Source organism: Emys orbicularis, chromosome 10 (genome assembly GCF_028017835.1).
Source record: "Emys orbicularis isolate rEmyOrb1 chromosome 10, rEmyOrb1.hap1, whole genome shotgun sequence".
Classification (NCBI taxonomy): domain Eukaryota; kingdom Metazoa; phylum Chordata; order Testudines; family Emydidae; genus Emys; species Emys orbicularis.
Genome location: NC_088692.1, coordinates 60,024,400 through 60,038,775, shown reverse-complemented (window position 1 = coordinate 60,038,775; position 14,376 = coordinate 60,024,400). Strand labels below are relative to the sequence as shown.

The 14,376-nt window shown below is 41.9% G+C and overlaps 1 protein-coding gene across 1 annotated transcript in view; it reads left to right on the top strand.

Annotated features, from left to right (window-relative positions):
* The window catches only part of ENTREP2 (endosomal transmembrane epsin interactor 2), a 444,069-nt gene extending 429,693 nt beyond the window's left edge, over positions 1-14,376 (top strand). The window contains exons 9-11 of the mRNA XM_065412748.1: positions 3,041-3,637; positions 10,149-10,477; positions 14,191-14,376. Coding sequence (XP_065268820.1) covers positions 3,041-3,637; positions 10,149-10,477; positions 14,191-14,376 — 1,112 coding nt within the window. The remainder of the gene's footprint in view (positions 1-3,040; positions 3,638-10,148; positions 10,478-14,190) is intronic.

Genomic DNA, 14,376 nt, shown 5'->3' with positions numbered 1-14,376 from the left:
CAGTGTATGCTGACAAATCAGTGTTGGGAATTGGGTACTTCCCATGATGTGTCTGTTGTGGATGACTAGAAGGCTTCAGTCTCCAGAGTGGTCAATTCCTCACTTTTCACTAGCACTAAATATTCTTAAAAAAAAAAAACATTTGACATCTTTGTGCAGTGAAGTGTGATGTTGACAATTCAAGGTGACCAGTTTTTATTATTAAGGAGGTGCTGTTTACAAAGAGTTTTCTTATATACTCATAGCAGATATTTAATTTGTTTTATCAAAACTGAATTTATTGGATCACTATGATGAGCAGAATGTGTCTCCTTTCTGCTTTGTATTGAAATAATATGTGATGCTGTAGATGAGTTAAGAATCAGGGATTCAGTCATAAACATTTTGTAGCTCTGTGCATATGTATTTATTATGTAGACATTTTAAAAATGCATACTCTTTCTTTGACACATAATGGGGGGATGTAAAAGTATATGTGCATCTTTTAAAAATGTAACTCTTTGTTACATTTTTATTAAATGTTGGTATTACTAACATGACAGAATACATACAGTGAATATAAATCCAACATTTTCATGTATATTCTCATTTCAAAAGAGGCGCTGCCTCCAACCACAGGAATGTATTCCTTTACATACTGAGAAAGAGACAAGGTGGGTGAGGTGATATCTTTTATTGGACCAGCTGCTGTTGGTGAGAGAAGAAGCTTTTGAGCTTACACAGAGCTCTCCTTCAGGAACTCTGCGTTAGCTTGAAAACTTTTCTCTCTCACCGGGAGAAGTTGGTCCCATAAAAGATATTACCTTACCCACCTTGTCTCTCTAATATCCTGTGACCAACACGGCTACAACAACACTGCATACATTTTGCTCAAGTATATTATGCATTAACATGCTATGTCTGTGTCTACCCTAGGTTCCCCCAACGCCCGCCCTTACAAAACTACCCCGAAATAACCTTGCCACTGTTGTGAGTGCCACGGTAAAGCAGTCATTGTGCAGCTAGACCTGCTCTGAGCAGGGTTAAATGATAATGGTAGTCAAGATGATGTTGACCAGCCTCTACTGCAGCTTCCTCTGTTGGTACCACTAGGGGAACTGCAGCAGTGGAGTGTAGCAATCATGAGAAAGTGTAAATAAGGCCCTTAAGTCAGGCTGACCAATGGGTCCAAACAGCTCCTACCAGGATAGAGAGAGAGTGGGAGTGTGTGTTTGGAAGGTTTATACTATCTGATTGTTTCTGAGTATCAATAAAACCAAATCCTGGAAAAGAGGTTCCATGGTGGGTTTGGACACTACTTCAAGGTCTCTGCTCTGAGGATGGGATACGGATTTGACCATTCACGCATCTGTCTTAATATTCTAAAGATTTCAAATCATGACTTAATGTGATATGTTACAAAGATTCATCTTAACTACCCAAGTAAGAAGCTTTTGGGACATTCTGGTATATTTAACAAACATGCTATTTAAAAATGTCTAAATAAGTATTTACATCACCAAACTTAAGTTTCAGTGTATCTAATACACTTTGAGAAGTAAATAATATGCATTTTAACATGTCTAAATAGATATTTACATAATTGACTAATGTGTCCTTTGGCAAACTTAAGTTGCCTGGCAAATATGAGTTTATTTCCCACATGCCCAGAAGAAAATACTAGGTCTCATTTAGCAATTTTGAGTGGGGATGAAAAGTCCTTCATAAAATCTAGCCTTTTGGATATTTGACATCATATGCAGTGATGGCTCCTTCTCCATCTTATCTTTGGAGTGCCAGGGTAAGCCCCCAAAATACCACAGCTCCCTTTTGAAGTTTACAATATTTCCTGCCAGGCCAGGAATATAGCACTAAGAGGCTTTCTTTCATTTCAGCACTTCCATCGCTTCCTGCTAGCCAGACCCCAGGTGCACAGAGGCACTTTACCAAACATTTGTAAACCTGCTAACAGATCCTATTGTCCCATCCCTCAACAAAAATATGAGAACCTGTTTACCTTACCAACATTGCTAGCAACAGCTATTACATGAAAAGGGGCATTCGAGATTGCTGACCCGAATGGAACAATTTATTTTAAGTTATGTATATTCTGTATATAATTGGGGATGACACCTGGTAACTCCTCATCAATTCTAGTCCACTATAGAAAAGTAATTGGTTGTATTCTGAAGTTGGGCAAAAAAGAATGTATAGTCCAGGATGTAGGTATGGTTCTTTATTCTCTTAGAAAATCATTTCTGGCAACAAAGAGGAGAAAAATACAGCTTTACGTAACACACCGACACATTTTCGTTTATATATAAATGTGTGAGCATCTTGGAAGAAGAGATAAAAATCTCAACTTCTAATACATAGGGCTTCCACGGTGATGTATATCTGCAGAGAATGTTGAGCTTTCATCTGCCACATAGAGACAAAGAAATCTCTGATACGCTATACATTTTGTATGCTAAAGAGATGGTACAAGGGTGGATTCTTTTTCGAGAAGCTCTTTGATGTGTATTTGAGACATGTGTGATGCCTGGTTACAAGGTGTTAGATACAAAACTAGCATTGATAATACTGGTAGGTATAAAACTTTGATAAATGTCTTGGTTACTGAGTATCTGTGTAAAGTGTATTGTTCCTACCACACACAATCCTTGCAGCATTAAAAGAAATGTTTATCAAATAAACCAAAGGCAGGCCTTCACCCCACTCTAACTGTAGTGGGAGAATATACTATGGTATGAGCTTTATCAGTGAAAGAAAATAGATGAGAATAGCTCAAAGCATTTTGCTTAAAAAAGACTAAAAGCAGGAGGATGACTTCAGTCTTTACTGTCCTGGCATTTTGTCATTTAAAATATTTAAATTATTTTAATATATTGGTTTAAACCCATGAGTTGAACCATTAGATCATTATCTTTTTAGGACAAGGACTTTATTCATGTTGTGTCTTGTACAGCACTGGCACATAGCTGGCTTAAAAACAGAATGAATACTAATAATGATATACACGACTGCAATATGATAATACTCCAAATGCCTTGTTTTTCAGTGTCTGTTGACAGTACCTCTCTTATGGTCTCTGAGGTTGCTGATATCCCAGATCATAGTTACTCTTCAGAGGATCTTTATTCTCTGGAAGTTCAGGGGTCTCTTCGTTCCACAGACTTTTCTCCGTACAGTACAACCCACAAAGGCGCCACAAACAGGAGCTGCACCAGTTTGGATCACAGCATTCGCTCTGGGTTTCACAGGACTAACTCACAATGTTCCCCTGATGAGGATGGACGTTCCCACAGCAGAGCCTCTATGGACAAGTCTCAAGGCCAGGAATATGAGAACCATGTTCATGGCAGAGCCTTAGACTGCTCCTCAGAGAATTTCAGCCCATCAGAAAGAGAATCCCAGAGCTCTGTTAAAGAAAACAAAGCCACGCCGCCCTTGAAACAAGTGAAAATATGTTGTGGGGTCTTTAACCAGCCTGCTGCTGTACACTCTCAGCCCTCTCCCTGTTCTGTGCCTGCAAGTACTTCATCACTCTATGGCTGCCCCGAGAGAACTGCCCAGCAGCATTGCATTAGAAAATACGGCATTCCAAACATAGTCCGGTCTACTAGTGACCCTGTATCATGTTCATCCAGCACAGAAGGTAAGTGTGGGCCACTAAGGCAATGTAGTATGGAACAAATCAAGCACAGTTGATTTATCCTGCAGCCAGTATTATTGGAAGTTATATCAAGTTTTGCAGCATGATTTACACATGTAGAATTTAGCTCCTTGTACATTTCCCATGTTTAAAAGTTATAGGCAGAACGAATGTGGAAAAAAATGTACAAGTGTGAAATTAATAATTGCTGTTCCTAATTGTATTGACCTTTCTCCACTGAGTCAAAAAACTACACCTTGGGCAGCGTATGAAGAACAGGTGCTTCTGCTAGTCTGCCACTGTCACACTGAACACCAAGACTAAAGAGTTGAGTGGAAGCTGGGGTACCATTCAGGAAAGGGGAGTGGCCAAGCAGACATACTTGTAGTGCAGCAGGCCTAGCTTCTGGTTTTCCTCCCTGAGGTGGCGCTGTCTTTGATAGGATCAGCAAGCAATACACTATTAGCACGGTCTCTAGAGGCAGCAGGTCCAGTATGACAGTGTAGTGACAAGATGGTGGGTCATTTTCAGAAGGATGGTGATGAGAATAACAAGGTGGTAGTGTCTGGCTTTCCTGCAGCAGTCTCTTCTACTATAAAACCCCCCTCAGTAACGGAGGGAGAGAAAGGGAGAGGTCTTGCTTAGCAGCTGCCAACTCTTCATGAAAAATCAGTTTATGACTGTGAAAGAGAAAGTATTTGTTACAGTAGAATAACTTGGCCAAATGATAGCAGAGATGATATAACAGTCTATAACTACTGAAAAGGGATCGACATCACAAAAGGAAGTAAATTGTTCAGGGATGTTCAAAGGAGTAAAGCGGAGAAATAGATTGAAAGTATAAGGAAGAAAAGTTGTCCTACCAGTGATAGCAGTTGGACTGTTGAATAATTTTCCAAGGGAACTGGTGGAAGAGTCATTGCTTGGCTAATTTAAAACAGAAGCAGACAAAACATGAGAAGAAAATCGTATGTAGAATTACCCTGCACCAGCAGAATGATGGGCTAGGCAATCTACTAGGACTTTTGCATCTTTAATTTCTGTGATTCTGTGAATTTCAGAGACATTAACATGTAGTTCTGTGAGCTCCCTGGGACAGCGAGTTAATGCACTGGCATTTTAAATCTAGAAACCTGGCTTCAAATTGCCACCCAAGAAATGTGTATCCTTAATCTAAAAATAGTATATGTTGGATTTCTTATATGTGAATGTTATTGTAATGCTGCGTATCTGGTAAGAAGCAGCTGTGTGGGTTAAAACTAGAGATATGGGAACTCATTTTGTTTAATTTCTCACCCACTTAACTTCATGCATTGGAAAGTTGGACTCAAACACTAGGTTTGTTGTTCTGCTTAGGAGAGACTGTAAATAAAGTGGCAGAGAACGATCTAAAGACAACACAAATATGCACCTGTGTATATGTAACGTATAGGAAGCTTACTTGTGCTGATCTAGCTTCATCACCAAATTGTTCTTTAAAATTAAATCCCTTTGAAGAAATGGATGAGTTTAAGTGAAAAGAAAGAGAACTTTGCAAATTCAAACCATTTTGTAAACTTCATAAACAGTTTGAGAGATTCAGAAAATCTCCAGCTCCATGGAGTTCCTCAACCCTAGTCATAACATCTGCTTGCTTTCCAACCTGCTCAGGTGAAGAGTTTGTTGAACATTATTTGGAAATTACATAAATATTACAAGAAGTGTATTTCCAATGACATGTAGCAGCTGTTTGTATCAGCCCCTTCGGCTTCATCTTTCCTAAGGTGCTTTCTCTTGTGACAAACAGCTGGAGTTGCTTATCTTTGGCTATCTCTGCCTAAGCATTTGATCTGGATACTTCAGGGATGGGCTATGACAGGGGTAGGCAACCTATGGCACGCGTGCCAAAGGTGGCATGCGAGCTGATTTTCAGTGGCACTCACACTGCCCGGGTCCTGGCCACCAGTCCGGGGGGCTCTGCATTTTAATTTAATTTTAAATGAAGCTTCTTAAACATTTTAAAATCCTTATTTACTTTACATACAACAATAGTTTAGTTATGTATTATAGACTTATAGAAAGAGACCTTCTAAAAATGTTAAAATGTATTACTGGCACGCAAAACCTTAAATTAGAGTGAATAAATGAAGCCTCGGCACACCACTTCTGAAAGGTTCACGACCCCTGGGCTATGAAGTTGTAGAGTTTAACATGGAATGTTTAGATGCTGCAAATTGCAATCTGGTAATTGCTTTAGGCTGTACATTGTTCATTCAGTGGAAATGAAGCAGTGAAGCCTGAGGCACAGTGGAATTGGGGTAGGTTCAGCGCAGGAGAGGCAGAAGATTTGCAGCCCATTCAAGGGTGTCCACACTCCTGGACACACCACCATGCACTGGGGCATGGGAACAAGGTGAGAGTGGCCAGGTAAGGAGTGGGGATGCTCCTTGCAGAATGGGGGAACAGCATTCAGCATGGTTGCTGCAGTATCTTGCACAGAACTCTACTGATGTTCCATGCCTGGGAAGGAGGATTCTATTTCCCATCTACCCATGCAGCTCCTTTGCGCCAAGTCCAGCTAGGTGTGCATGTTGCAGTGAGGTGGATTCAGCCCAGTGAGAAGGGCCCCAATGGCTCCGTATTGTGTTAGAATTTGTTGGCAGAAGAAGGAAGAAAGCCTTTTGACCTTAAAGCACACACAGGTCCCTGCTTTCCATAGAGGAGAAAAGTAAGGGAAGGGAAAGGAAACATCAGCATCCTGATCACAAGCCAGACCAAACAAATGTTCTCCAGAGGAATGCAAAGATACAGGAAATGGACACACCCACTCTCCTTTGTGCTTGTTTCTACTTCCACGCAGGGAGGGAGCTGTGCCTGAGGGTTTGCACTGGGGGTAGATGTGACCTTGTAGAAATGGAACTGGGGATCCACAGAGTTTGAGGACAAGAGGTGGGATGCTGGGAACTAGCTGGGCTCCACCCAAAACCCAGAGGAAAAGCTAGTTGTTGCCAGTAATTTACAGTTTAGCTTTCTGTCTTTTTATTATAATTTGTGTTACAGTAGCATCTAGAGGCCTCAAATGAGACTAATCCTGCTAGTGCTGTGCAAATATATAGTGAAAAGAGAGTCCCTACCCCAAAAAGATTAGTCTAAAAAGACAAAAGAGAAAGGGTGGGGGAGAGAAATTGTTTGCTGTTCCCATTGTATAGATGGGGAATTTATGCACAGAAAATAAAGTGATTTGCCCAAGCTTACATCGGTAGATTTGTGTGGGGGCCATCTTTCATGGGGGAAGACCAGGTATGTGTCTCCTGATGGAGAAGTTGTAGGAAAATGTTAATTAGAACTCCGTTTCCACTCCTAGGCGCCACCAATTAACTTTTCTTAGGTGCCTGCCATATTTCCACTACATAAATCCTGATTTTTAGTGATTTATAAATGTAACGCTACACATTGATGTGGAGAGTCTCTGCCAGATTGGATCACGCATGCTACAGCCATTGCACAGCAACTAGCTTCCAGCATAAAATATTTGAGCAGAATTATTGCACTTGTGCAGTACCTACAGTAACACAAGAGCCATTATGCCTAATGTATTAATACTCCAGGAATTAAAGTGTTTGTTTCCAAGCAGGATTAAGACTTTATGGACTTTTTTGTCAATAATCCTCAGATTAATGTGCCCCCAAGTAAGACTTGACATGATAGACCCATTCTGGTCTCTTTGGTCAATAATCCATCCACTTACCTCTTGATGTTGGAAGTCAGATTTCTTGTTTGTTTGTTTGGTTTGTTTGTTTGTTTAAAGCAGGGGATCTGCTGTTTCAGATACAAGAACATCAAAAATACCTTTGATGTAATAGACTCTCATGGTCAGTAATCCCTGCACTGTGTGACTGTGGTAGGTTCACATACAATCTCAATAAGAAAGGGGTTCTCAATTTTAAAAGTATTTATAAATGAATTGTTTGTATTTTTTTTCAATAAGCTATTGCCATAACAAAGGAGGACTAAAACAATTAGTGATGCTAGTATAAACTGCATCTACGCTGGGAAGGTTTGCCAATATAGCTGTGCACACTAGCCCAGAGTAACCCCATCCATTGTTGGCATTCTCTATAGTGACTAGTGTGGCAGATAACAATGTCTAGTGTTTCATTTTGCTCTATGCACCAGGTATGTTAAGCACCAGGAGTGTGGTAAAGGCTGCCAAGACAAATTCCACTTAAACCCATTGAAATGTCACCTCTTAACTGGAGAGCCATACACCATCATGTATTACAGTACCTAGGTACATCAAGGCAAGTTAAGGACAAAAGCAGCCAGCCCTCTTAATTTCATTATGGCTTTGAGTTTGTGAGACTCAGTGTTCTTTTCATATTGGTTTTTCCTGGTTTAATTATACACTCTGCCAGGAAGGATTAGACCTGTTTTTCATTATCTGCTTTGCCTTGAAGATGCAGAAGAAAAACATCCTCTAATGTACCTAGAAGTTCAAAATAGTTTTCAGTGTTGGAAAGAGTAATAAACAGGCTTACCACAAATGGGCGGATTTAATCCTTTTTGACTGTCAGAAGCCTGAGGTCAAAAAGACGGTGGTGGTAATTACTATGTGGCATCATCACATGATCATTGATCATTGTGCTGGTCTCTCAGGTACCCTCTTAGTAGAGAGCAAAATACCTCTGGAGCTGTTTGCAGATGCTTTGCTAGCCCCTCTGCAGTTCATTGATGCTTTGGCAACTGAACGATAGGATGGAGCTCAGGAAAAGGTGGCAAGGTATTCTCCAGAATGTGTACATTAACTAAAATTAGTGGTGCAGGACACTTGCTCTGCAACAGAATGAATCTGTAACAGGGAATGAAATTATTAAACAGAACTCCTGCTCCTTTAGACATAGAGGCAAGAGGAGTTCATCCTGCTTGTTTCTAGTACATCCTAGATACCTCTATGGTTAATTGGGTCTCTTGAGGAATTACAATAGGGCCTGTTCCCAAGAGGAGCTGAGTCCTCACTGCACATCATTGATGTCAATTGGCTTTCAAGATTAGGCCTATAACATTAAATATATGCACCTTTGATAAATATACAAGAAAGAGGAAAATGCATCATAACCCTTGAAACATTTCTTAACAGGTGATAATTTGCCTGCGCTCCTACATGTAGCCAACATTAGGAAACAGGATTATTTCAGGCTGCATTAGAAACAGGAGAGGAGTCAATTTCCTAAAATTGGATTATAGTTTTTCCCCCCCTATCAATAATTATACCAAGCTACAGACTGAAAAATAAAATCAAGTAATTGGGAATCTTTCCCCCCAAACTCTGTTAACAATAATAATAGTAATAATAATAATATACATAAATTATGTTCAGTATGGGATAACACCATTTTCCATGCACATGATGCCTAGATCCAGATGTTATCACTCTTTCTAGTGCTGAGCCTGGGGCCTCTGAACTTCTTTTCTTTTACTCTAGTGCTTCATTACAGTTTCCCAGTTAAAAGAGCTGGTTCCCAAACCATCCCATTCTGGGTCACAGGGACTTAGGTACATGTACACTTCTCACGGCTTGGTGCAGAGTGAGTCCACCCTATGCTCACCCTGCAGCAGTGGCTCCTGTCCTGCACCTGGGTTTACACCACCACTTAAGTTGGGCCCTGCTGCCCCTCCATCACCTGTCCACCAAGCCACAGTTAGGGTTGCAGTGCCAGGGCGCAGGATACGTATATGTAATGGTGGTTCACAAAAAAGACTCAATGCAGTTGGTAGGTTGCCTTAGTAAAACATATTGGAACCACTGAAGTAGGTGTGGGGGCAGAGTTTTGTGACAGATTATAATGCAGCACATCCACATATTTTGGGAAGCAACCTTCAGGAGAAAATCAGTGGAGACCTGGATCTTTTATTTCAGCATGGCTTTTGCTCTATTTTTCACAATGGTTTGATGCATTATTCACTTTGGAATAAAATGACTGAGGCCACCAGACCAGTCCTAAACTTTTCTTGGTCTGACTAGTTGTCCTGGGAACTTGAGACTACAGCTGTGTTTATAGCATAGGGGCAGTGGCTTGTATATAATTAATGTTTGTCTCAGCCTAGTCGGTAGTGGAAAAATTTCCCTTAACACAATTAGTATCAACTGGCATTCATGATAGCAGTATTAGCAGAAGGGTCAATGAACATGAAGATTTTTAACTATCCCCTCTCCCATGTGGTCCCTCCTAGTCCTGGGGAGGAATGTTGCCCTGCCACTCTCAGTGCTGTACCCTTTCTGGGGGTAAAGGCAGAACTTTTCAAGGAATGCCAGTGTGAAGTGTTTCACCAGCATTCAATTCCCTTATTAGAAGTCTTTAAAATAACTATTTTTAAATGTTTCCTTTGTTTTATACTTTTGTTGCACTGTGAACCTACTAGGAGTTATAGGTTGAAGGCTGAACGTTATAATATTCCCCTGTGAGGATGTTTGATTTGACACCTTTCTTATTCTAGCCTTTTTAAAAAAGATTCATTTTCCCCCCTTTATTTTTAGTTCCCGTTTGTAGTTCTCATGTGGCTGCCTCTGCTTGCCAGGACTCTGTAAGCCATTTCCCACCCACTGGAAAACAAAGAGAGACAAGGAAAATTGACCTACAGTTAAAGCCAAAGGCCTTCAACACAATCTCCAAAGAGCGACCGCACTCTTTAGTAGACCTTAAGGCCTATAAAGACACAAAAATTTTGGTGGCTAAATTTTTGGAACATTCAAATTGTAATCTCCCTCCAGAAGTGCGTCACGTTGTGAACAGCATAAGATCTGTAATCAAATCTGATGAAAGACACATGGAAGAAGCCATCTTCAGTGCCAACATTATAGACCAGGTAGGACCATTATGGTGTTTATAATAAGCAGGGAACTGGTGCTAACATGCTTGTGTCCTGGGTTGGCTTTAGAGTATTAATTCTGTCAAGCAATGACATATTTTGAACTGAACAAGACACGATTTTAAAGATGGCCTTTAGCACTAAACTCCACAGAGCAGGAATTTATACTGATGCTGTCCTTGAAGATTTATAGGGAACTCTCACCTTATTTTTAAGCTTACTCTCTTCTCCCCAACTGTAAGGCAGGGGTGGAAAACGTAGTTGAGGACAAAGGATACAAAGGTTTGGAAACTGACTTGGAGCTTTTGCTTCTTCAACTAGTGAAGCTCAGCTGCATTGTGGAGCAGATACATTTGGATGGCAGAAGGGTGGGATGGAGTCTACCAACTGCCCAAGAATGGGTAGATAAGCAAGTGGTATTGGCATCTGTTCTGAAGGAGGACAGTGCTCACCCATGCTTCTGGCTAGAAGATAAACACCGGGTTTGGTTATTTTTTAGGAAGCTGGCAAATTCTAATTCTCAGAATTAAGGAACAGAGGATCCCCACACCTTTGACTGAGGGTTCACATGCTTGGAAGAGACTGTGAAAACACAAAGCATTGAACAATGCATGAAGCTTAATATGTTTTGTAATCTAAAGTATGATTCAAAATAAACCCTTTTTGGCCATCTGTTTTTCTAATGCCTATTGGCCAAATTTGAATACGACTGCAAGATTTGCCTCTTATTCATTTTGTAACAAAAATATCAGCTGTAGAAATGGAGTTCCCTTCTCCCAATGGTTCGGGAGGCTGTCTGAGAGACATGCTACCCTAAGCTGCATGGCTGGGCAAGCGCTCAGGGAACCCCCCGCCCCAGGCCCCAACCTGCTGCGGCCAGGGGAGAAGCACCTCTCCCCCATAGCCCAGGTGCTGCTCCAGGGAGAGAGAGCTGGGGGGAGTCCTCTCTCCCCGCCGTAGCCCCAGAGCACCCTCCTGCACCCCAAGCCCCTCATCCCTGCTGCACCCCCAGCCAGAGCCCTCACTCCCTGCTCCCCAACCCTCTGCCCCAGCCCTGAGCCCCTCATCCCCGGCCTGCACTTCCAGACGGAGCCCTCACCCCCCCTCACACACACATACTCCCAACCTTCTGTCCCAGCCCTGAGCCCCTCATCCCCGGCCCCACCCCGGAGCACTCACCCCCCCAACCCTCAACCCCACCCCAGAGCCCACACCCCCAACTGGAGCCCTCACACCCCTGCACTCCAACCCTCTGTCCCAGCCCTGAGCCCCCTCCCATACTCTGAACCCCTCGGCCCCACCACCACTACATGAATTTTGTTATGTGCACCAATATGAGGATGATGTGTCACACATAACAAAATTCATTCTGCACGTGTGGGAAAAATTAGAGGGAACACTGATGCTAGCCCACTACCATAAGATTCTGGGTGGAAAATTGAGGATATATAAATGGGAGCAACTCCATATCCTAGAGATCATTGTCTCTGTCGCATTTGCCTGCTTGTCCACTCTTTTCCTCAGCAGTATGAAAACTTCCTATGTCTTTAAAAATGTGATATAGTGGTCATTAAATAGCATTGTGAGAGAAACTTAAGTGCTGTACAAAGTGTCCACCATTGGCTAAGGCCTGGTCATAAGATAATTTGCATTAGCCTTTTGCTAGCCGGTGAGTAGAACATATTGAAATACTAACCTTACTATATCTAGTTACAGCAGTGGAAAAACAGTAATATCCTGAGATACTTAAGAATTCCACAGTGACCTTATGTCGTTAACATTTTTATTGCTTTGAAATCATTATAGGTCATTAACTCCCAAAGGTTAGAAAGCTGGAAACAGTATATTAGGGCTATAATGGAAAGCCATAACTTCTCAAAAAGAAAAATACTATAGACTGAGTGTTTTAGATAGATAGTAAAAATGGAAACCACGCATGTGATTTTTATCAAGTGTAGTTTTTGAGATCCGAGGAGACACATGGCTGCTTCAAACAAAGGGAGCAATCCTAGTAAAGTTATTTTTCCAGTCAGCAAACATTAACAAAGTCCAAGCAGCTCCATCAATCTGCTCTTGAAGCTCAGAGCCTTTTCAATAACCATTATGTAATTCAGAGTTAGAGGTGTAAATGGAAGTGACAAGCTACTTCACAAAAGAGTTGCTCTTTAAGTGATGGTGAGAAAGAACACAAATTTTAGTTAATGGACGGGAAAAATCAATCTCTCTTTCCCTCCCCAAAACACACATGACCCTCTCCCCTCTAAGCAAATGGATGGAGTTCATTGTCCCAAACTTATACCTGAGGACTAAAAGGTAAAGCTGTGTTCTAAGAAAACACCTTCCTCTCTATCTAATTCCCCTCCTTCATGCCTCAGCAGGAGTCACAATTCCATCAGTTAGGCTTGGTCTACACTAACCCCCCAAATCGAACTAAGGTACGCAACTTCAGCTACGTGAATAACGTAGCTGAAGTTCGAAGTACCTTAGTTCAATCTTACCTCGGTCCACACGCGGCAGGCAGGCTCCCCCGTCGACTCCGCGGTACTCCTCTCGCCGAGCAGGAGTACCGCAGTCGACGGCGAGCACTTCCGGGTTCGACTTATCGCGTCCAGACAAGACGCGATAAGTCGAACCCAGAAGTTCGATTGCCAGCCGCCGAACTAGCGGCTGGGTATAGACGTACCCTTACTCTCTGATCAGCTGAGGCCAACCACAGCAGTGCTCTGTCTCCCCTCTATCTCTAAAAGTCTGTCTGAAGCAGCATAAAGAGCAAGAGCCCGAGGTCACTGCAGCTTAACTCAGGCTTCCTGTCTAGCTGTACCCAGGTCTGACCATTTCAAAGGCCCCCAATTACCAGTTTGTTCCCATATGAGAAGGGGGAACATATTTTCTTTAATTTAAACCAAGATTTTTTTGAAGGAGGACGGTGGCTTCTGCATTCTTTGTCCCGGCAGCAGCTACATGATGCTGCTTCATGAGTTGTCAGTGAGGAATGAAGCTGAGATTTCAGCACCAAAAGCACAGCCCCTCCCACTTGAAATAAAGGCCATTGGCTGGTGGTAGTATTAGGATTTTACCTTCTGTGGCCTAACCATATTAGGTAAAATTCAATAAAAGAGAGTGAGCAGAAAACTGTTACTGTAACAGAAGTGACTGAATCTTTGCAGTGAAACAAACAGCTCTTATCCTCAAAAACAACGAGGAGTCCTTGTGGCACCTTAGAGACTAACAAATTTATTTGGGCATAAGCTTTCGTGGGCTAAAACCCACTTCATCAGATGCATGGAGAGGAAAATACAGTAGGGTATAAATACACAGCATATGAAAAGATGGGAGTTGCCTTACCAAGTGAGGGGGTCAGTGCTAAGGAGCCAATTCAATTAAGGTGGAAGTGGGCTATTCTCAACAGTTGACAAGAAGGGAGGAAAAATCACTTTTGTTGTGCTAATGAGTTCAATGTAATCAAGGTGGCCCATTTCAAACAGTTGACAAAAGGTGTGTGTATCAACAGGGGGAAATTAGTTTTGGAGTGACCCATGCACTCCCAGTGTTCATTCAGACCTAATTTGATGGTGTCCAGTTTGCAAATTAATTCCAGTTCTGCAGTTTCTCGTTGGGAGTCTGTTTTTGAAGTTTTTGTTGAAGAATTGCCACTTTTAAGTATCCTGTCTCCTTTTCCTCCTCCTCCCTCCATGCTCCCCCTTTATCAGGTAATTACAAGTTCCCAGCAGAATGTGAATACCTCTAGAAAACGACTTCAAGAAGATCTTCACCTTCAGAGTTGTGGTGCTCTAAGTTCTCCAGTTGCCTTCTTACGCAGGTCCCACATCACTCGCAGTTTAGAGCGGGACAGGCCACACAGTTTGATTGGAGTTTGCCGGGAGACCATCCTTTGA